Source organism: Myotis nattereri (genome assembly GCF_964212035.1).
Source record: "Myotis nattereri genome assembly, chromosome: 8".
Lineage (NCBI taxonomy): Eukaryota > Metazoa > Chordata > Mammalia > Chiroptera > Vespertilionidae > Myotis > Myotis nattereri.
In genome coordinates this window covers 22012776-22036317 of record NC_138083.1, presented here as the reverse complement: position 1 = coordinate 22036317, position 23542 = coordinate 22012776, and the positions used below count along the sequence as shown (strand labels likewise).

General features: G+C 36.5%; 2 protein-coding genes across 6 annotated transcripts in view; one reads left to right on the top strand and one right to left on the bottom strand.

Annotated features, from left to right (window-relative positions):
* Positions 1-23542, top strand: part of MACROD2 (mono-ADP ribosylhydrolase 2) — a 1902899-nt gene that overhangs the window by 278615 nt on the left and 1600742 nt on the right. The window lies entirely within an intron of this gene.
* FLRT3 (fibronectin leucine rich transmembrane protein 3) lies at positions 6444-20291 on the bottom strand. Of its 2 annotated transcripts, XM_081097748.1 has the most exons (3): positions 20037-20291; positions 10968-11725; positions 6444-9946 (listed from the first exon to the last, which is right to left on the bottom strand). In XM_081097748.1, the coding sequence occupies exon 3, from the start codon at positions 9901-9903 to the stop codon at positions 7954-7956; it is 1950 nt and encodes a 649-aa protein (XP_080953874.1). In that variant the 5' UTR covers positions 9904-9946; positions 10968-11725; positions 20037-20291; the 3' UTR covers positions 6444-7953. The 2 variants fall into 2 exon arrangements, with proteins under 2 accessions (XP_080953874.1, XP_080953875.1); XM_081097749.1 differs by lacking the exon at positions 10968-11725 and having other exon boundaries at positions 20037-20214.

The window sequence follows — 23542 nt, the reverse complement described above, 5'->3', positions numbered from 1 at the left end:
CCGTGGCCTTGGCCTTGGCCTACAAGACCCTGCACGATCTGATCCAGCCTTGCCTCGCTGAGCTCACCTCTGTTTTGCTCTCTGAACTTGAGCCCTCTGACATTCCTAAACTCACTAAGCTGATTCCCCGCTTGAATCTTGAACACATCCTGTTTCCTGTGCTCAGAACATGCTCTACCTCATTCTTCACATGGCTGACTCTTTATCCCTCAGGCCTTAGACTTTCCCTTACTACCCAGTCTAAACAGGTTCTCCTGTTATGCTCATTCATAGAACCATGTTTTTTTTTTCCCTGCCATGACACTTATCACAGTTTTTCACTTTTTATTCACTTGTTTTTATAGGCAATATCTGAATTCCTGCCACCCCCAATTATAATCTTTATCTCTTTTTAAAATATATATATATATATATATATTATTGATTTTTTACATAGACGAAAGGAGAGGGATAGAGAGTTAGAAACATCGATGAGAGAGAAACATCCATCAGCTGCCTCCTGCACACCTCCTACTGGGGATGTGCCCGCAACCAAGGTACACGCCTTCAGCCAGAATTGAACCTGGGACCTTTCAGTCCGCAGGCCGACATTCTATCCACTGAGCCAAACCGGTTAGGGCAATCTTTATCTCTTTTGGGTTTGCTGCTGTATACCCAGCCCTAAGAATTTTTCAGTAGGTAGTCAATACATCATTGTTAATGTTGAATGAATAAAATATCTCCATGATCTTTCAAAGCCTTAATTTGCTCATCTTCAAAATACACATAATGCCCTGGCCAGTGTTTTGAGTGTCAACTGTGCACTAAAAGGTTTCATGTTTGATTCCTGGTCAAGGGCACATACCTGGGTGGCAGGTTCGATCCCAGCCCCAGTCAGGACACGAGTGGGAGGCAATCAATGTGTCTTACATTGCTCTCTCTCTCTCTCTCTCCCATCCATTTCACTCTCTCTAAAAATCAGTGGAAAAATATCCTCAGGTGAGAATTAACAACAAAACACACAACACATAATAATTCTTACCTGTAAAATTATTATATGAATTAAACAATATTAAAATATATAGAACACTTAGCACTGTTCCTGACAGAGTCCTCATCGAATGGAGCAGCAGCAGCAGCATGATCACCAGATGTCTAGGAAGCCCACTGTATGTGTAAGGCATTATTAAGGTTTACACAACGTATTTTAAAAAGAGAATTCTGTTAGACTTTTGTTTACCTAGTCTTTACAATAAAAAAAATTATCATTGGTCCTCATCTCTATGAAATTAAAATGTGGAATTCCAGCAGTGGTTCCATACATTTTAATGGAACATTGATATGAACTAGCCTCAGCTTTGTAATGTCACAGTTATTAGAGCTATGCTGTACTTACAGAAGGGTAATTACTTTGGGTAGTAATTTCCTAGTCTGCCCCCTCTGCACTCTGGCCAGCTGGCATTGCAAAGGAAGCCCTGCTTTTATGTGTACACACAATCAGTCTGTAAAATCCCATTATCCCCAACTTCCACACCCCTGTGGCTGCATGCTTCCCTTTGAAGCCTGTTAAAGAAGAAAAAAAACTTTCAAGGCAGCACTGAGGTTTACTTCTAATCTCATTTCACTCAAATAATGTAAAAATGAGATGGGGGATAGGAAGTGGGAGGGGTCCATAATGTGATTTACTTGCCCCTTCACCTGCAGTCCTATGATACTTGTGGGAAAGCTTGGTAGAAATTGGGGTGGGTGGATAGAAATACTTCCTCAGTGTGTATTTTGAGATAAATTTGGATTTAATTATGTTTTGATGTCCAAACAATAGAGCAAGGGTGATTTGGTTGTTCTAGTTCTTTTTCTTTCATCTTTTCAGAATGTCTTTACTATTTAATAGGAGTTTCTACCGATCTCTCATGGCCAACATGCTTCTTCTTTTTTTCTTTTTTTTTTTTTTTTAACTGTGATCATCTGTTGGAGTCCTAGGTGCAATGCCCTCCTCTGTGCTCCTTTTCTGTTCTGTGTCTCTAAGGATTTGACCTCCTTTTTGGCCCATCTCCTAACTGCTTCCACTGAAAGCATTGCAATTCTTTACCTTTGGGTTCCAGTTCCCCATACAAGGAACATTTTTCTTAACGTTTTTTCCACCACCTTGAATTAATTGACATCTGTTCCCTGAGAATGACCCTCCCTGCTACCTGTTGCATCTCTTGTTGTAACTATTTGATGAAACGAGGGGAGGGGAGAGGGAGTTTCAAATAAATTTTTCCTGCCTCTGAAAGACCACTTTCCTGACTGTGATTACATCACCTTTATTCAGAAGCCTTCCCTTGGAAGTGCTTATTTTACATCAACATCACCTGATATCATCACTGTCTTCCTCTTCTTAATCTCTGGGACATTTTCTGATCTTGCTTAGGAATGGTTTTAGAGATCTTACCATCATACCAACCTTTTCCAACTCTCTGAGTGATTTTGTCGTCCTTGCTGGTGACTCTTTCAACACTGTAGGTTGTCAGACTCCAGTCATCTAGAGTCACAGCTGTGAGTTGGCCCACACCTCTGTGCATCTCAAGGTTTGTTTATGTTTCCTCCTATGAAATATGCTCCTGCCCTCACTGTAGATTCCTGATTCTGTATACCCCATCTTATTCCTGTGGTCAACAAATATCCCTCCTGGAATTCACTTCCTTTTTATCTATCTTGATCCTTCACACGACTGACCAAGATTCCTTCACCCTCCAAACTTCTTAGAGTCGTAATGATTATTTTTGGTTTCTTTATCTCCCATTATCCTGTCAATATCCTGGAGACTTTTGCCTTATTGCTTTGCTGACACTGCATTCAAAATCCCTGTAGATCTCTTTTTCCATATTCAGCAGTGTCCTCTTCCCAGTCTATATTTCTGACTGGATTTTAAAAATATATTTTTTTATTGTTTCCAGAGAGGAAGGGAGAGAGAGATGTAGAAATATCAATAATGAGGGAGAATCATTGATCAGCTGCCACCTGCAGGCCCCTCAGTGGGGATCAAGCCCGCAACCGGGGCATGTGCCCTCACTGGGAATCAAACCATGACCTCCTGGTTCATAGGTGGATGCTCAACCACTGAGCTACGCCAGCCAGGCCTGACTGCATTTTTTACTTCCTCCTTTCTTAATATTTCTAGCTCCCTGATTTCATAATATTTTCTTCTCATGATTTTTCTTCCTTTGTGACCCCCCCCCCCACATTGTTTTTAGTTTTTGGACTCTTCTTCCCTCTTCTATCCTTACAAAGGGCAAGGGTACCTTTGATCATCGATTTTCTCTCTCTCTCTGCCCACTTTCTGTTGGTGATCTCATCTAACCTCTCAATTTTGATAATAACCTTCTGGGTATGAATTCCTCTCCTGATGCTGAGGATCTGTCCCCAGACATTCATTTCCAACTTCCTATGGGCATTTCCAGAGGGATACCATAAAAATATGTTAAACCCAAGGCAATTACAATTTATCATCTAAACTGAGTCACTATGAAAGTTTAAAGAGGGCAGTGTTAATAGTTAGCCAGTATAAAGCTGTACTGTGCATATGGTCACCTATTCAAACCTGGTGTGTACAAAAATAATTTGCTTTTCTAGTGTTTTCTATCATTAATTGCCCCATCAGCATTCTTTTTACCTGAGCTGAAAATCATTTTCAAATCTTTCTTATTCTTTCCTCAGTTTCCAATTTCTAGGAATTCTACCTTTCCTGTATTTTTTGAATTATATTTTAAAAAAATAAAAAGAAAACTATTTTCCCCTGCTCAGGCCATTATTGCTGCTTGCCTGGAATCTGTATAGTCTTCTAACTTGTCTTCTTACTTCAAGATGACTCCTCATTCATCCTTCATCTAGTATTCTTTATTTCTACTAAATATCCCTCAAGTACACTGATTGTTTATGCACCAGCCATATAATATCAAGCAGACTTCTCAATATGAAATTCACCACATTACAAAGCCTGACATAAAACTAAAATAAAATCAATTAGTGGTCTTCAGCCTCATCAGAATCACCTTTGGAATTAAAAAAAAATTAAATGCCGAACCTTACTTTACTTGGGAGATTTAAATTTGGTAGCTCTGTTTTGAGGACTGGTGATCTTAATAAAGCCTCCCCAAGTGATCCTGAACAAAGCCGCTGAAAATTATTGCCCTATTTTCCTATCTCCATGACTTGATTACCATTTTCACTCCATAGCCAGTATCTTCTTTTCTTTCTTTTTAAAAATATATTTTTTACTGATTTCAGAGAGGAAGGGAAAGGGAGAGAGATATATAATTATCAGTGATGAGAGACACATTGATTGGCTGCCTCCTGCATGCCCCTCACTGGGGATCAAGCCTGCATGCTGGGCACCAGAAATTGAAACATATCTTCCTGGTTCATAGGTCAATGCTTAACCACTGAGCCATGCTGGCCGGGCAGTATCTGCTTTTCTTGCTTTCTCTTTCAATACCTTCATATCTTTCAATACCTAGCCCTAATTTTACCTCCTTCGTGAAGTCTTCCTTGGTTCACCCAAGCAGATGTAATTATTTCTTCGATACTGCAGTCACAGTAAACTTCCATTAGATTATATTCATGTCTAACAACCTCTAGACAATACAGTTCTTGAAGGCAAGGCTTTTGCTCTTTATAATATAGAAGCCACTCAGTGAAGATCATTGGCTATTGAGATTACTTGTAGATACATTTTACACTCTCACAATAAGCATGAGTTACGTTTTGCTAATTTAACCAAAGTCCAAAAGCATAAAGTGCAGAAGCTTCAATTCCAAAACCATGCTAAATTAAGATTTGCTAATCATGCTAAGTAGGAGAAAGGGATTAAAATTTTAAAGGCCTCTACTGTTTTCAGCAGCAGATGAGCTAATATTAAATATAGTGGTGGATTGGTGCCTTTAACTCCCACACTTCAGGTTTTAAAGCATGTGGGTCTCTTTGGATTCCTCGTGAAAACTGCCACGTTGGCATGTTGCTATACAACATACTTTAGTCAGAAACTGTAGTTAGTAAAGCAGAGTTTTTAGTAGTTCCTTTGGCACAGGGGAATACCTTTACTAACACAGACTTGCTGAAATATAGAGCACAGTGTCTTTTTAATAGGGAATCAGAGTGTAAGCACAGTGATTTAATGTGGTTACTAGAGGCTGCATCCAAAAACAATTTCTGATTTTTGTCAAACAATCAGCAAAGCAGTGATTTTTACCTTTTTTTGTAACTTCACCAGTTGTATTCTTATTAAATCTGTCAGCTTTATACTCAGGATTGGATATTTTCCCTACAGTTTTGTGTTAGTATCTGATCAATAAAAATTGTGAATATTTCATTTGGGATATATGCAAATGTATCTGTAGTTAATTTAGTGCCCTTTAAGTTGACTTGTGGTTTTGTTCTATTGAAAGGATATCTATTTTCTCAGCAAAGCATTTGGATTTTGTAGCAAGCCTAGTCAAAGAATAAAGGTTTAATCTCTCTGTGCTTTCTATATTTGCTGGTACAAGACATGTTTCTGGTTTATCCCAGGTAAAATTATTAAATGCACAGGAAGACAAAATTTCCTGTGGTCATGGAAGGTATACTAACTGGAAAATAGTCAATATAATCTCTTGGCTTTTGGCTTTTTATAAACTCATAGGTTTATAGGGACTTTATGGAACCATCTAGCTCTTTCCCTGACTTCAGTCAGGACTACAGCTGAACTACTCAAAACCTCTGAAAGCAAAGTCAAATTTCCTTCAGAACATGTTTCCTATATTTAAAGTTAATCACATTTATTTTTGCAAAGTTATTCCTAGAAAACAGCTAACCTCCATAACAGGAATCAAAAGAGAAAATATTAGAAAACATTTGAAGATGGTAAATGAATAATGAATGAGGTTACTTAGGCAGCGGAGAGATTCATTAGCATAGTAAGAAGGAGCAATATCTAGCAAAAACCTGGGAACACCTGGCTAACTTTTCTTGACCAAATAGTAGTAACTTACAATTTGTTGAACATTTGTACAGTTTCCATGCATATCACCTCATTTAATCCTTATAGCAACCCTGTGAGGTAGGTGCTATAATAGCCCCACTTTATAGATAAGGAAACTGAGCTAAGAAGAATAAATGGTTTGTATTTAAGTACATACCCAGTAAGTGGTACATCTGAGATTTCAAATCCTCTGATGACAAACCACAGTATCAAAAGCTATTTAAAAAAAATATTAGTTTTACAGAGATCATCTTAAAAAGTGTCTGGCAGGATAATGGCAGCAGGGTACAAACCAGAAAGGTCACAAAACCTCTCCTGAAGTTTTCCATCAATGGAATGAATAAGTAAAATAAGAGTATTTATAAAGGCTGTTAGGAAATTAATTTATGCATGAAACACTGAACTCTTTAAAGTAAAATGATACACAAGCTCAAGATACTGCTATTTTTTTTTTTTATTTGTAGCCAACGTTTTATTTTTATGCCTAGAAAAATACATGGGGGTGCTTAGACTAATGTGCTGGGCAATTTGCTACTTTAGTGATAGTAACATAATCCCGAAAAAGCAAGCACAATTATTTTGTACTTTTTTTTGTTTTATTCAGCAATAAGACCATAATTTTTCATATTTAAGGAAGTATGAAAAATTTGTCGAATTTTAGAAGCTGAATACATGTAGCGTTGGATCAAGGCACATACAAGACTGGCCAAAGGGCGTACAATGCACTTTGGTTTTTTTGTTGGGAAAAAAAATCATGGCAACAGAAAATGATGTGGTTTTTAAACAATAGCTCACAATTCAGTAGGAAGCTAGAAAGAAATGTTACAAGTTCATTATGTAATATCTGGAAAACAGTGATAGTAATGGGCAGTAATCTTGGTTGTTGTGAAAGTAAATTGAACATTTATGTACAGTGTCAAAACATTTCACATAAACAGAATCTAAGTTTGATTTCTAGTATTTATTTTTCTTTTAAATGCTCACTTATTTAAAGTACTACTTTCTCTGCATTGTTGAGGGGAATTTCTTATTGTTATGCTACGTTTTTAATATGTATAAGGTTTGTCTGACATCCTTTGTAATAAAAACATTATAAACACTAACAATTATATCTTTAGAGTTCACTTTTCAAAAATGAGGATGGTATAGGTAAAACCAAAATGCAATTCTGATATCTGTGTTCACTATGCTATTCAAGTTTAAGTTCTTATGTTGTTCTAAGTACAAGTTTTTCCCCTAACTTGGAAACATGCTTACTTTATTGTTTTTGTGAAGTCCTTTATTCTCCAAGTGTTGTTAACAACAGACCTCACACTCCTTTTAAGCCAGCTGATGTATTCAGTTCAGAAGGTATACTTGCTTTCTTAAGGATATCTAGTTTTCTTAGACTGAAAATGGAGATATGCAGCAAGTTTGATATTGCCCATTACTTCACATATTTTGATTTATTGAAAACCACTGGGATAATACAAATTTAATAATTGGAACATTAATTTATAAATATCTTTTGAAATTTAATTTTTCTCATTCAGCCAGGTATTATTTTTTACATTTTATTAATACCAAAGTGAAAAATGGCCTGTGCTTATACTACAAGGATCTCATGTGAATGCAGTCCTGATTGTTCAACACAGCAAGAAAATTCACTTTCACAGTCAACAAGTCATCTTACTCAGTAGAACACAAAGTAAATGGTTTATAACTTCAATATTTGCAAGGAAAATACAGTACAAATTACTAAAAAATACTAAAATATAGAATTGTGTTCAGGCATCTCCACTACATCAATCGCAGCAGTCACCTGAAATTTGAAACTTTTAATAAAAAGTTCTTAAATATAAATTATATGGCAAATGTACAGTACATTGCTTTTTCAGTCTCTTTTTTCCAGTGTTTTGCAGTAGAACAGGGTTCCTACCATCACCTCCCTTAGGTTTAAAAAACCCGAGACACAGTCTGCTGTGAGTCCTCCAGCATCATGAGTGTGAGTGGTCTGAGTCTGGGATACCACTGTCTCTGTAGCTTCGGTTACTACTGCTTTCACTGTGATTGTTTTTGTACAGGTTCATTCCGTTGGGAGGAAATATGGTGTGTATTACAAATTCCTCCTTTGAGATCGGTTCATTGCTTATTGGTAACATTTGAAAAGAAGTCTCCCTGATTTCCAGGATGGAGTTGTCCTTCTTAGTGCCAGCTTCCGCATAGTCATCCTTTCTTCGCCTCCCTTTGCTGTACGCACAGTTCCTTGAGAAGAGCGATCCGTTCCTATGAACATACCAGCACACTAAAGCAAGAAGGGCAATGGTCACCAGAGCCACAGCCCCACCAATAATGGCAGCCAGTGGCCAGCTGGGGTTTTTGTAAGGTTCTTTCTCTTGCTCTCGGTTAAGGGTGGTTGTAGGGTTGTACATTCGAAGGGGTGCAGTTTCAGTCTCAATACAAACAGGAGTTTCATCAAATAGGTAGAGGTTACTGGTTTCCATGGGAACCAGGCAGACTCGATAGGGGGAGTCAGGCTCCAGGGCTGTGACCAGGTATTCACTGCGTTCCCCTGTTACAATTGTTTCTGTTATAGATCCAAATGCTGGGCTATGGCCCAGTTTGAGCCAGCTGAGTCTTAAAGCCGTCATAGGTAGGACAAGTTTCCAAGAGATATGAATTGTGTCAGCGGTGACAGATTTCACAGTAATTACAATGGTCTTTCTCGTTGGACTCCCTGTGGTTCGTTGATCCTTAGTGAGCTTGGGGCTCTTAATGTCTGGTTGTTTGGTCACTGGAGCTGGCCACTGTCCTTGAGCAGGATACACTGTGTTGGGTATTGCAGTGGTTATCTGAATGGTGCTCACAACTGCACGGTCTTTACAATCAAACAGTTCTGCGTTGAGGTCCTTGATAGCCATCCCCCGAACTTTTTCTGGGGCTTGACACATGAGCCCACGCACATTGACCTTCACAGGTAGTGATTGTAACCAGTCACGTACCCATTTCATCTTGCATCCACAATACCAGGGGTTGTTGCGAAGAATCAGTTGGGTTATGTTGTCCAAATCATCAAAGATACCCTGAGGTAAATTACTTAGGTTATTATTGGACATATCAAGTCGATACAGCTGCCTTAGATAAGAAAAAGCATTTGGGGGCACCCGGTTGATGTGGTTATCTTGAAGATAAAGCTTCCTCAGGTTTGTACCTGGAAGGTTTACTGGTGCAGCCGTCAGGGAATTCCGCACCAGTGACAGTTCTGTTAAGTTGACTAGGTTGAAGAAAACTTTATCACCTAAACCATGGTTGTTCAACAGGTTTCCATCCAGAACCAGGCGTTTTAGGCTGGTGAGACCTTGAAGCGATGGTGATGAGATGGTGGATATTCGGTTATCATCCAAGCGTAGTTCTTCTATAGTCTTGGGCAAACCCCAGGGGATTGTGCTAAGGTGATTCCGGGATAGGAAAAGCAGTCGGAGATAGTTGCTGTCTCGGAATGCCCCCTCTTCGATGCTAACAGCAGAGACGGAGTTATCATCTAAATGCAATTCTTCCAGATAGGGAATTTTTGAAAGTGAATCATAAGTGATGGTCCTTATGTTATTTTCTTGCAAATGTAATTCTTTTACGTACTTTGGTAGGTTGGTAGGAAACTCATCCAAACTGTTGCGGTATAGGTATATTCTTTCTACTTTCAGCAAGTTTTTCAAATCTGAAGGAATCCCAGCATTATTTATTTGGTTGTTCTGAAGGTAGAGAGTTGTAGCATCCTCTGGTATTCCTATTGGAATGGATGTCAGGAAGCGATCATTACAGTAAATGAAACCTGCATCACAGCGGCACACAGATGGGCAGGATTTAGCCATAACTGAAAGAGGTGCCACCTGAAGGATCAGCCCAATGTTAGTCCCGATGAGGAAGATGCTCCAGGCTGGGCTGATCATGGTCAGCAGTGTTGAGGTCTTTATACCAGGTAGCTTCAGAGCCCTACAATGCAGTGAGTTAAACAAAAAAAGAAAAAAGAAAAAAAAAGACAGAAAGCAATCAGATCAGCATACTTCAGATTATATTCAAAATAGATGTGGGAATTAAAACATCTATAATCACTTCTAATATTTTAGGGTTTTTTTTTTTGCATGCTTAGGGTTTTTTGCTACCTAACAAACAATGGACACAATCATATAATCTCTCTAACTTAAATGTTTCTGGTATTAAATTAAGAAGCATCATGTTCCAAACCCATTTGGTTTGAAATGTTAAATATAATTAAAGTTTTGCTGAATATTTGAAAGCATTTTCATTTGACATCAATTCTGTAGCCAGTCACTGACCAGGCTGATCAAATATTTATTTTTTTCTTAATATTCAGAATAAATTGACACAATAAGAATATAATTTGTTTCATTTAAAGATAATAATTTTACTGTTTATAAAAAACAAATTTTTGTCTACTTTTTATGAAATTGACTGTACAGGAATAGAAATGTGTAGTAAAAAAAAAATCAGTTATTTTACTATTTAGGAATAGGTACACACCTTTTGAGATCTTGAATCCCAGTATAGCTAATTGTTTGCTTTCATTACTTATGTTATTTCTTTTTTTTATTATTTTATTAAACATTGTTAGATGGGTATTTCTAGCAAGAAAAGCAGAAGAAATCTTCTTCATCTACTTTAGGGAAAGAATGAATTACATAGCTAATACATCCAACTAATGAAATTCCATTTCATGTTACACTAGGTCTTGCTTTTGTTCCCATTTTGTTATATGTTTTGTACTACATGGTTTAATGGCTTTGTGCACATTTTTCATTATATTCTATCTCACAATATGTTTTCACAATGCATTTATCTTTCTTCAAGTTCTAATCTAGATTATGATTCAACCTTCTCCATGGCTGGAAAATTATAGATTTAGATTGATCTATTGTGTAATAGAATTTTTTCTGCACTTTCAGGTATTAATTAGCCTTTATAATTTTAGGCATGAAAATAAAATACTTCCTACCTTATTGAACAACGATGTGAGTAAATTTTGCGTGAGTGAAAATCCAATGCACATATATTATTTTCCTGGTGAGGGGATGGGACTTATAATCTCTTGTTTAGTCCTTGGAAATGCTCTTCACTGTTTATTCAAGTAATCCTATGACGCACACACCTCCAGATCAGGCTCACTGTTGTCAACGAACATTCCAGCTGTGGTTCAGCATGGTGGGCAAGCTCATTAAAGTGGGGACCAGAAACAATTCAGCTTCCTGTTACTATGTAGAACACATGGCTTCCTATGTATTTTTTTTCTTTCTGATAGAGTTTCTGTGTGAAGGTTTCTTTTGTGTAGCTTAATTCCCTTAGTGGAAATTGCTTTCTTTGAAATTCTTATTGGCTCTTCTGTGCAATGTGCTCAGAGATAGTAACTTCAGATCCTCATGAAGAAAGCCATTCATGATGCTAAGGCCTGGATAGTAATAGGTTTTTCAGGCAGTTACCCCCCACCTTTATTCCCATCCAGGGTCATCCAAGTATAAACTCTGTACAGTAGCTACATCCTGAGGTATGATTACCTGCTGTGAAATAGCTATTTCCAGCTTTTGCTTCTTGCTGCTTTCTTAGAATATCTGGTGTAGTCACGTTATGCAAGAACAGGTATTCTTTTTTAAGAGGTAAAGAAAACTTAATTCAAATATTCTTCGTGGGAAAAAAAGGAAGCATAATAGATTTCCTTTATATTTCTCTTCCTTAAAGCATACTGGGTCTGAGCATCTCCTGTGAAAGTAAAACGTTTTAATGAACTTCCAATAATGAACTTTAACATGCTAGAGAGATTTCCTAGAAATTTAACTTTAAGTCTTTCTTTAAGCAAAACATCTTTTATCACAGTAGTTAGTGAAAAGGGATAAGATGAGCTCTTTGTTTTTTACTTCCCATTTTATTATATTAATAAAGTAAGAGACGAAGTTGAGATTGTCACCAGATAATTTCTGTTAACTGTTCATTAATGTCACTTTGAATTAAACACAGAGCAAAGTTTCATTTAAGAGGCAGTAAGCCCCTTCCATGGCTTTGGAATTCAGGTCAAGCCAATCTTTAAGAGTTCACTTTTAAATCTTAGATATAATATGATATAAAGTGTATAAAAAGAAGAAAACAATTATATGTCAAAGAGGTGAGCAAATACAGAACAAAGGCTTTTTTTTACAGAAATACCATGGTGACTTTTTAGACATTTCTGGACATGGTTTTACAAAATTATACAACCTACAATCTAAAGAGTTGGAAAGAAAGTTTACTTTAGACACTTTTCTTTTGATTTGCTCAGCACCTTGCTTAATTTTTCCTGTGGGCTTCAGTTTTCCCAAGTGCAGAATGTGCACTCCATCCCCCTCCTCCTTGGAGGGGTTTTTGAGTTGATGATCTTAAAACTCTAGTTATCAGGTTTTCTTGGCCAAAAGTCATAATTCGTTTTTCAGGAGAATAGAATTTTATTTTATTTTACTTTAGCAAATGGAATTTGAAAACTGTATTTTGAGTAGAAAGGACAGTATTTCAATCAGTATCCTTGGACTGACCATTAGGAAAGCATATCAAACCTGACAAGGCATGTCTCTCTAGGTTCCAATATGGACAGGCAAAATTTCAACAAGTGTATTTTTCATTTCTGAAACAAGACTTAAGACTTGACCAAAGAGATCACTGATTTTAATGATGACTGCTTTGTCCATTATATAATATACATGAAGTGTTTGTTTTGTTTGTTTGTTTGTTTTGTGAATGGGGGAGGTGGGTAGGATCAGTATCTGTAATCCAGGGTTACCTGCTCAGTGGCTTTCTGTATACGTAGGGAACATCTGAGTATCATGGAAATATTTGACCCTGAAATTAAGGGAAAAAAAGCAGAAGCAATTTGCTTCTTCCCCTGTAATTACCTAGCATCCAACAAGGATAGCATCTGTTCCAGAATTCAAACATGAATGAAAGTGAATGTTAAACACGGCAAAATTTTGTGTTTCTGGTTCTTTTGGAAAATGTAGTTTATTTTAATTTGTTACCAGATACCAATGCTATCATAAACTGCATTAACAAAAGAAAACTTTAAACAATTACAGATAAATTTAATTTATTATTTAGGCAACATGAAACAAAAATAGCAGTTAGCAGTTGGATAAAGTAGTCTCAAGTGGGTATTGCAATGTGCCCACAGAGGAATGTTTAAATGATTTACTATTTAATGTGAAGGTTCACTGTGATACCTTCAGGGCTTTGCTCATTATTGCTGTTGAATTTCTACAGTGCATTTTTTTTTCTTGAAAACTGTTGCTTTTTCAATATGTGAAAATGGAAAATCAAAATGTTGAAATTATAATTAAAAAGTTACTTTAAAAAGTATCTGCTATAAATGTTTTATAAGCTTGAAAATGATTCAAAGTATAAAATAATTTGGTTAATTTAAGCTTAGAAAAACAATTACTTTTTTAAAATTGAATTAGAAACTAATTAAAAAACAATATAAAAATCTTAAGTGAGAACCTGCTTAAAATGTTACCAATAATCAGACATTTCTCATACTTGAGTATATACTCCAAAGTTGAGAAGATGACGCTGATGAATGGAGATTTTTAAACTGTTGATTGTTCCTCTAGTCAGGTCAGCCAAGAGTATGTCTAAGGTGATAATTAATGATAATCAGAGATAAAGCTTATATCTAACTATAAATATTTCACCAAATCAAGCTCTAAGAAAAAATATACATATTGATTGATTGACTTACACATTTTTAATATAGAAAAAGGAAAAAAATTCTAAATGGTGTGAACAGAAGGAAAATTAATGTGTTTATTTTCCCTGTTTTACAATTGTGAAGCTGCTCCCTCTGCTCCGTTTGATATGTAAACTTACTTTGCCATTAATACAACAATGGTAATAATGTGGGATTAATGGAAAGCCTTAACTCTCATTAATTTCTCAGAAAATGCCATTCTCTTCTCCCCTAAACTGCATTAAAACAAAAGGCAGAAACATCAAACAGGCTTCTCTGGAGAGAAAGATACTCTTTCAGACATGAAGATACCCTCCCCAATCCCTACTCCCTTTACTTGAGCTCAAAACAGTTCAATTCATGTTTGATTTTTTTTTTTTACATCTTCTCCTTCCCTTTTATATTTGAAACTGTAGTGCTAACCAGTTTTTGCACATCAAAGGCTATAAAGATCTCTCCAATCAAAACAAGCAATCCTGTCCCCAAGCTTAGACTTCCTTCTTTCTGCCCTGACTCTACATAGTCACACCCATGGAGACATGTATGTGAATGTGAATGATGAAAGGAAAAATAACCCCATGGACACTGTGGCCCAGGTTTCCACAACATGGACTTCAGAGCCTTTATGTCTGCGTAGGCTTGAAAGAGGCCATTACTTCTGAACAACAACAAAAAAGATCTTTTAGAAAAATATTGTTAATGGGGTAACTTGGGGGAAAAATATAAATGGAGACCCGGCTACTTAAAGAAATGTTTTAAAATTATTTTTTAATGGAATTAGTAATTTAGTATGTTGTATTTAAAGCTGTATCAAAAAGAAGAAAAATATAATCACTGGTAAATCAAATTTTTAATAGGGACCTTTTTTATTCAGTTTATTTTTATAAATAAAAATTGTGGAGTTTTTTTCTAAATTGCATTTATAATGTAATCATCAAGTCTGAAAAAACTCCAATTTATTTCCATGATGCACCTAAGAAAGTATGTAAATAGATAAGCATGTTATCATTTTTAGATATTTTATGAAAATTAATTTAAGAAGTTGAATCTGAATAGAAAACTGGTATTTAAATAAAATCAAGAAATTGGGGCAATCTATATGTTAATGTGATTACTTCTCCTTTCCTCTGCAATATTTTGAAGGTGGGAATGTTTGAGATGAGAAGGTATTTTCTTGTTTTGATCACTTAGATTAAGGTTATATTATATACTGATATTGCTAACTCCCTAAATCCTTTATTTGCCACCTTTGATTTAAATTGATTTTTATTTGACATCATTGCTCATTTAAAAAAATCTTAAACCAAGTATAGTTTTGAGATAGTTTTAGTTTATTTTAATTATTTGCTACACATAATGATTTCTTAATGCTGATAATTTAAAATATTAAATCTAAAAGTAGAATGGCACGTAGAACTCTTAAGCCAAGTTAAATGCATTATTATTTTGAGTAAAACCTTGAGATTGAGGAAAAACCACATGCTTAATCAAATTTATCTAAGTCTGTGAATATTTCTAGGTAAATTGGATTTCACACAATCGTAATCTAGAGTATTAGGAAAGCAGTTTACTTATGAAGGCTTAAATTGCTGCTAGCAAAGGCACAACAAAATTATCAACCTGCGAATGCTAAGTCTTTGTAAGGACATGGTATTTCAAATACACTACATATATGGTTAAACTGACAAACTGGAGAACATCAGGTTAGTTGATAGTGACAGCAAAATGCTTTCTAAGCAGCCTGTCTGGTAGTTAAATTTTCCACGATCATCAGATTTCAGGAAAGTTCCAATTCTTTTGTTGAATGCCAGGCAAGCAGAAGGACTTCTAACTCTCCTCATGAGGGTCATGAAGTCTGAAGGGTTTGCTGAGAGCCAGAGAAGCAAGGGTGCCTTTTCATACTTGGTTTTATCCAGACTGTTTTCTAGCCTGAAGAAATTTCTGTTTTACTTGTGCAGTATAGGGATAAACGTTCCCAATCAAAGGATTTTTACTTTCTCCCTTTATGTTACTGATTCTTTCCTCCAACAGGTTTGTGATAAATGATATCTAATTCTGCCTCATTTATTTGGCTTGTGAAGTTAAATGTTGCATCCTTAAAACCAAAAGGCAAGCTGGGATGTTATCTTTCATCATAGTGAATACTGCTCCCTTTTATGATATTAAAGCCGAACTCAATAAGTTAGAGAACCAAGACTTGTAAGATTGAATAAGATATTAATTTAGAGAGTGGTAAAGGTGAGCAGTAGAGAGCTGGGGCAGAGGATGTGGTCTAAGTTTGCATTGACTTTGAGCAGCTATAATTAAAACTATGCTTGCTTTTGTTAAGCAAATATTTTCCCATTGCAAACTTGAAACTCTGTTTTCAGTGTTGTGAGTACAATTTGGTTGATGTGCTTAAAATTTTTAATATTCAAATTTCCATACACTAATACAACAACTATTTGGCTCTACTGTGTGCCAAACACTGTGCTGGCTGGTGAGAACATCCAAGATCATAAAACACCTTGTTTTCTCATGTCAGAGTAACGTGTTACTGATTTAAACCAAAAGTAATAGGGAAAAAAAAACACAACAAAACAAAACAGCAATGCATAAACTGATCAATCCACAGTCCAGTGGCACACTTTAAAAATGGTGTTTAACCAAATATGGTCTGTGGGTTTTCTTTTCAAAGTTGCCACGGTAACTTGTGCACATGGAAAGTGAAAGAATAAAGAACAAAAGCTGTCATTGTCAGTCAGTGTGAGAGCAATTTCTCCCTCATCTCATTTAAGCACAGTAATACCTGGAGCAAGCTTTTTATACACTCCTGACACCTGATTTGGGGGCTAGGAAGGAGATTATGCATATGCAAAACAAATGCAACTTTAGCTTCTGCTTAACTTATATTTCTTTCATTTTTCTTTAAGATCTGTTTTCTCCGGTGTTCTTGTCAATAGACAAATCAAAGTCCTGAAACTCGCTCTTGGGTGCGATATAAACATGGTTTGCAAAACTGTTTTACTATGATGTTCTACCAAGTTTAGTGATGTTGATCTGCTTTCTAAAACTGAAAAATGCTTTCTGAAATGTATATTTCTATTTTGGTTCTTAAGAGAAAGAAGGGGGTTTTTTTTTTTTGTTTGTTTTTTTGTTTTATTCCCCAGAAGGCATTTACAAACCATCTCTCTTTTGGAAGTTGGTTTGTTGACTTAGAAGTTTTTGAAATGGAAGAACGTTAGAAGGAGTTGAGAAACAGCCCTTTTTATGTTCTAAAGAGGAAATTGCAGTTTTGAGAATTAATATTGCTGAGAGATTTACTATAGAGTTTTTGCCCGCTGGGGGGTGGTACACGCTACCAGAACACTGCTTTCAGAAACCGCAAGTCAGATGTGGGCTGCTGCCGGCCAGTTTTTCTCTGGTTTAATTACAACAAAGCCTCCCGTTGAGAAGAACAGTGAAGGCCTCTGGGGCAAAAGGTGGGGGGCGGCGGGTGGGGGGTTTGAGAGGGAAAGAAGAATAAGGGGGAAAAAAGGAGGGAAGAAATTACAGCCTTTGAGAAATTTACTGCATTTTATTTCCCTCATTGACTTCATTTATGATGATCTTCCTTTGACTTTCAACAATTATTTATAATGCTATTAAAATAAACTGGTTGAATAAAAGAATATTTGGGGGGCTTTATACAGAATTTTTAAGTTAGCTCTGGATCTTGCCATTAGTCACATTCTTTGTTTAGTAGCCCACCCACCTTTAAAAAGAGGAGGAAAGTTAAGATTAACCGAAATGGCAGTTTTAAACCAAATTTTTAAAAAATGACAACATTTAATATTGCTAAGCACATTGGCATATTAAAAATAAAAAGCAGAAAGAAGAAATATTTACATGTTATTAATACAAGGCAAGTTCTCTGCTACTGATTTTTGTAGGCTTTAAAATTATTGAAAATTATCAGAAAGAGGAGGCAGCCTTAGGTTGTGTGGCCAAGAAAAGCACAGACAAACCTCTCTGCAGTGCTCTTGCATGTTTCAAGCTGATAATTGTATTTTTCATCTGGAGACACTGAGCTTTCATTAGGGTCTTGTATCCCTAGGCGGGAGATGCTGAACATAATTGGAGTTTCTATTTGATTGGGCAATATAGTCTAGAGAAGAAACTGGGGTAAAGATAATTAATAGGTTGCTAACAAAGTCTGACAGCCACAAGATTTCAACCAAATTTATTTCACACTGCCTCATTTAGCTCTGAAAAAGTTTTGATAGAATTGGTGGTTCCTTAATTAACACTTGAAAGCAAAAGAAACATACCTTCTATTTTGCTGCCACATTCAGTTATGACAAAATTTCTTACAGTTTTTCTTCTTTCTGTAAAAACTTTATTTGCTGCCCAATTATGTATTTCACAAATGTCAATGTTTAGGAAGTATTTATTTAATTGGGCATTTTGAACCTAACCATAATTGATTTGAAAGGTGTGTGTGTGGGGGGGGGGGGGCGGGGAGGGGGAGGGGGGGTGTAGAGGAGCAGAGAAATGAAAAAGCCCAATTAATACATGATGGTTAGTATTATACAGGAACACAGTATTTATGAAATCATTATGTTTATTCATTTAATAATATCTTTGCTGATCCTTCAGCTTGATGTGTTTTGGAAGCTCCGTATTTAAAAATTTATGATGTGACTTTTTTACTTAAATACATGCAATCACATTTTTTGTAACCTTGTTTTTCTATCTCAGGCTAATAAATGTATGTGTGTCTGTATGTGTGCATATGTTGTGGTGTACACACACATATATTTGCAAACTAAATGGCATAATCTTCTCATTTAATCTTCTTATAAAAACCATGGTATATTAATATTGGTAGTAGTGATAATATTAATATTTTATTTTACTTTTAAAGGATTAATTTCTTTCTTTACTCATTTCACGAGAGACAAGTATCAGTCATCTGTCACTTTGGGACAGCATTATGATCATATCTGAAAACAAACAAATTCATTCTTTATGTTTATGTTGGCCAGGATATTCTTATACAATTAGCAATAAAAGAAAGGCATTGCTACCACTGACTCACTTTTCTAGTGATTTTATTCATGTTGTTTCCTGCTAATGAAATGACATATGTGCATTTTAGAGCAGATAGGTTTATTAAGAAAATTTGAAATAGCTAATTTTTAAAGCCATGTGAGAATTTGGTTCTACAGTTGGCAAATATCAATGATTCATTTTCCTTTTACTGCTAAATAAATAAATAATTAAGAATACCCCCACTCCCCAATATTGAGAAAATACAGGCCTGTTGCACTCTTTACCTCAGTGCAACCATTTTGTTTCAGACCTAATTCACTGAAAAAAAAATTTTTTTAAAGAAGATAGATTTAACTACTTTTTGAGAGCTTTGTTGTATCAAAGTATTTCTTTCAATATAATAAGCTTTTCCTATTATAAGTTGCAAATGAATGGATAGTCTACGTACCCCATTTGATGGGGGCTCTACTCATTTTTCCCCCACCACCCCAAACTCGTTGCATACATCAGGCATAGCTTCCAGGCTCAGCTTTGTTAGTTTTTCTGAGTAGACTTTGCCAATTATCATGCTAGTCACATACTGCATTTGCCCAAGCGATGGATTTTGGCTTTGTGCAGGAGAGGAGATATGGTTTGGAAGAGAGTCTCCCTCTCCTCCGAGTTGAATTAACTAGTTGAGATTTGCAAGCCTGAAATGCCCGAAGTGGCTCTGGCAGGATAGCAGTGCCAGCTTTAAAATCTAGGTGTAGCTGTTAATCCTTACAGAGGCAAAGAAGTCGCCAGGAGTAGCTCAGCTCGCTGTGAGCAAGATGTATGCTTTTCATGTACTGCGTACTCATGGGCTGAGGGATTATTGATTTTCTTTCACAGTTGTAAAAACAGCAATTGGTGATCATGCCACACATATAGTACACACCAAGTTAGCAAGACCTTTCGCTTTCCTCTCTGTGAAAAAAAAAAAAAATCTGCCTTGTATTCTTTGATATTTAACATTTAACTTTCTAATTTAATGTTCTCCATAAGACTCTTTAAATAGCAACTACAAGAGCCAGAACAGAGCTATTTATTATTATCTTTTTTATTTTTTTAATTTTTTTTAATGAAAGGAGGTTTTAAGTAACTTCTTGCATTTGGCTATCTAGTCAAATTTTTCCTTGCTGGCTGGCATGCACATATATTGCTGGATCTGGTGACTGAGTAAACATTTGGATTTGGATGCCTCGTGGTACCAAGTCATTTCTTTATAGAGAGTAAAAACCAAGCAAACTTTCTGGGACAAACGTAAGTAAAAATATGGGAAACACTTACCAGGAAGACGAAGAAAAGCAATTCCATATATACTGCCGCTATAGCTGTATAATTCCACTGACTGGGAACTGGAGTGATAACCCTCCCCCTCTCCCGGGCTCCGCGTCCAGTCCACACAAAGCCCAGGGCAGATGCAGGCTGAGCTGTCCTGCTTCGGAGCACTCCTACACTGAGGAGTGAGCGAGGGAGAGCATTCCAGTTTACTGCTCACAGCCCACCTCCAAGTCTGAAGTTAAAGCTTCACCTCGCAGTGGTTGAAGAAGGGGGTGATGTCATAGGTGGGCAGGACTTAAATCGAGCTCTCGCTCAGTGAGGTAACTGGATAATCAGGCAGATGGGCTTTGCAAACGCTAGAGGGAGTGAGAGAAGCCAAAATGAGCCCCTCGGCCTGCCAAGGCGAGGATGGCATTTGGTTTGGAGGCAGCCCTTTGGAATCTCAACGTTTTCTAAAGTTGTACTACAACAAGGTAGTGGTAGCAAGCTTCTAAAAAAAATGCAAGCATGTTAGAAGCATAGTTATAATATTACAATAGGAAAATGCTACTTTTTAAGCGCCTGTATTAGATTAAATATTACATCATTTTATTTTCATTATTAACGAGTTATAATAATGTTATAATCATGAAGGCTAGTAATCCCAACTGTGAATATTTATTATACAAATAAATAGAAAGAAGATTCAAATAAATAACTGATTTATTTAAGGGAAGGAGATCATATTTTCAATTATGATTTTCATAGCCTGCTTTCTGCTATTTAATCAGTAATTGCTTTGGGCCCATATGTGTTTTACTTTTAAATGTTGCTGGGAAGAATTTTGCTTTTATGTTTACCTGGAAGGCAACTTTATTAAACTAATATTATTTGTTTTATCCTTAGAGGTTCACAACATTCTTTTTTGCATTTTTTGTTTGTTTCTAGGAATTTTTTTTTTTTCTGAAGGAAGACAGCTAATTGTCTTTTCCAGGAGTATTTGATTATGGTCTCTTCATTAGCTTCATTTGCTTTCTCTATAAGCTTTTGAAATAACCGTTTAACCTTCTGAGTTCCTCTCTAAGAATAGATGATACCAAAATAGAAGGTGAACCCTGATAAGAGGTGTTATTGACCCCTATTGTTCTATGATTGTACTTTTTTGCGGGCCTCTAAGGACATACCAATTAAACCCAGGAGTTTTAGAATTCTAAAGTCTGTGAAAAGTCAATTTCCTAGAAATTGTTAGGCAGGACAAGTTACACTGAGATGCAGCTGCTGAAATTTTGGAGGAAAGAGACGTGGGAATAACAATCTGTCAATAAAGGGTGGATATAACAAATACATGGATTAAATTATTTTATGAAAAAAATAATTTCTAGAAGCTATTTTCAGATGGGAGTTGGTTATATTTAAAAAGGACTTTTTGCCTGGCCAAATTCCTGTGGGCTTATATCCTTATTTAAGCAGTTTTGTCTGCATTCAGGCAGATTTTGAAGAGAAGAGTAAGAGAATTGGACAATTTTGGTTATAGGCATCGTAACTAAGGTACTGGCCTGGGAGTTAGTGCTGAAGTTTCCAGTCTCTAGGCTACCATTTGTTATCTGAGTTCTTATTATCTGCTTTGATCTTTGCTCTTATCACATGGCAAATAAAGGCAGAAGGAATTTACTGAACACCAAGTATGTATTGTTGCTTTTTTTTTTTTTTAAGATGTCAATGAAAATGTAGAAGAAGGTAAGATATTGTGAACACTGTAAGCTGTACTAGCGGTACTGATATTAGAAGCAAATTCAAAACAGCCCCCTCCCAACCCAATCCTAAAATATACACACTTTCACTGCCTCCATTTTTTTTTAAACTCATTGCTGTTTGAAATTCTGCCAGTTGGAGAAAACTTATAATATTATGTACCCCTTCTGAAACACTATGTACTGCCTCTGGAAAGATGAAGAGTTACCCTAAATTACTTCAGGTTGCTTTCCTCCTTTGTTACCGAAGGGAGATTAGTTACATTAAGGGGGTGGTTGTCCTGGTGGGAGGGGCAAGAAGGAAGGCAATTTTAGCATGAAGCTCTGTAGGCTGTGATAGGAGGGCAGGGACTAATTCTTATAGCAAGGAGCATTCAACTCAGAAAGGAGGAGCCAGAGTAGTCTCATGTTCAAGAGCAAAGGCTTCAGAGTCTACATATCCGGTTTCATCTTGGCTTTGCCACATGGCTGCAGATAAATTACTAAGCCTTTATGAGTTTATTAGGTCAGGGCTTGACTCATAGCAAGTACCCAGAAAACGGTAGCTGCCATTATTAAGATGAGGGCATCTGAGTGTCTGGAAAAAGGGCACAGTCAGAAGTGGTAGAAGTGTACACAAAGGGAGGAAGGAGAAGGCCCAGGACAGCTTGCTTCACACTCTTCAAAATTTCCCTTTTTTGTAGTCAGGAAATGGAGGAGGAGGTGGCCAACTAGGAGATTTTTCTTGTTGAATTTCTTTTCTGTTGTCCTCATGCATTTCATGACCTCATGTTCCCAGGGCTGAGAACTCAGTTGAGTTCTAGTAGACATTGGGGGTTGAAAAGGTACTTGTTGTTTTGCATTTTGTTTTGTTTTGGGAAGACATGAGATGTTCCTTGATGAACAGGGGAGATTGGATTTGGAAGCAGATTTCCCAGGCTCTGCCATTTACTTGTGTTTCTAAGTGAAATCAACAACAACCAACCAAACCTCTTTTGCTATAAACAACACCTAGTTGAAAGTGACTACAATATATAATTATTTCATGGAACAACTTAATCTAGGTTTTTCAACCTGTCTAGGCTTAAGCTACCTCACTTACTCATTCATTCATTCATTGTACACGGATTCATCCTTTAGTAGGATTCCCTACTAAAGAAGCTCCTAGGACGAGGTGACCCTCAGTGCACCTCCAATATGGTATTTGTGATTTAATTTTAGAATTTATTAGAGTTTTTTTTAAGTCCAGAAAGAAGCATTCTTGAGGATTTTTCTTCACCTCACCATTCTTCATGAGAATAAAGTCTTCAAAGTCTATGAAAAACAACAACAACAACAACAAAGAACAGCTCAGGCTTTTGGTATGTAAAATGCCTTGGACCATTTGGTTTCAAGTGATTGAACAGCCAAGCCTTATTGTCTAGTCAACAGTTGGACTCTATTGGTTCATCTAACTGAGAAATTCAAATGTAATGTCTGGTTCAGGTAAAGTTGGACACAGCGGCTTACAGAATGCAGTTTCTCTCTGCCTCTGAGTGTGCTGCTTTTTCTCAGTGTTGGCAGCCTCCTCAGATGTACAAAGGTCCCATGGCAGCTCCAGGCTCTCCTCTAAGGCTTCACATATTACATTCCCATGTTGCAGTGTTCGAGGGAAAGGCAGTCACCTCCTGCACAGAAGCCTGGGATTCGCTCTATCTCATTTGTTTAAACTTGCTCATATGCTCATTCCAGATTCTATTACAGGAAGGTGGAAGGGAATGTTGATGAGCATATGCCTCCGTAAGAGCTGTAGGTGGGGTCAAT

Excerpts from the sequence above, each read along its gene's own strand:
- FLRT3 (XM_081097748.1), bottom strand. The coding sequence starts at position 9,903 with ATGATCAGCCCAGCCTGGAGCATCTTCCTCATCGGGACTAACATTGGG.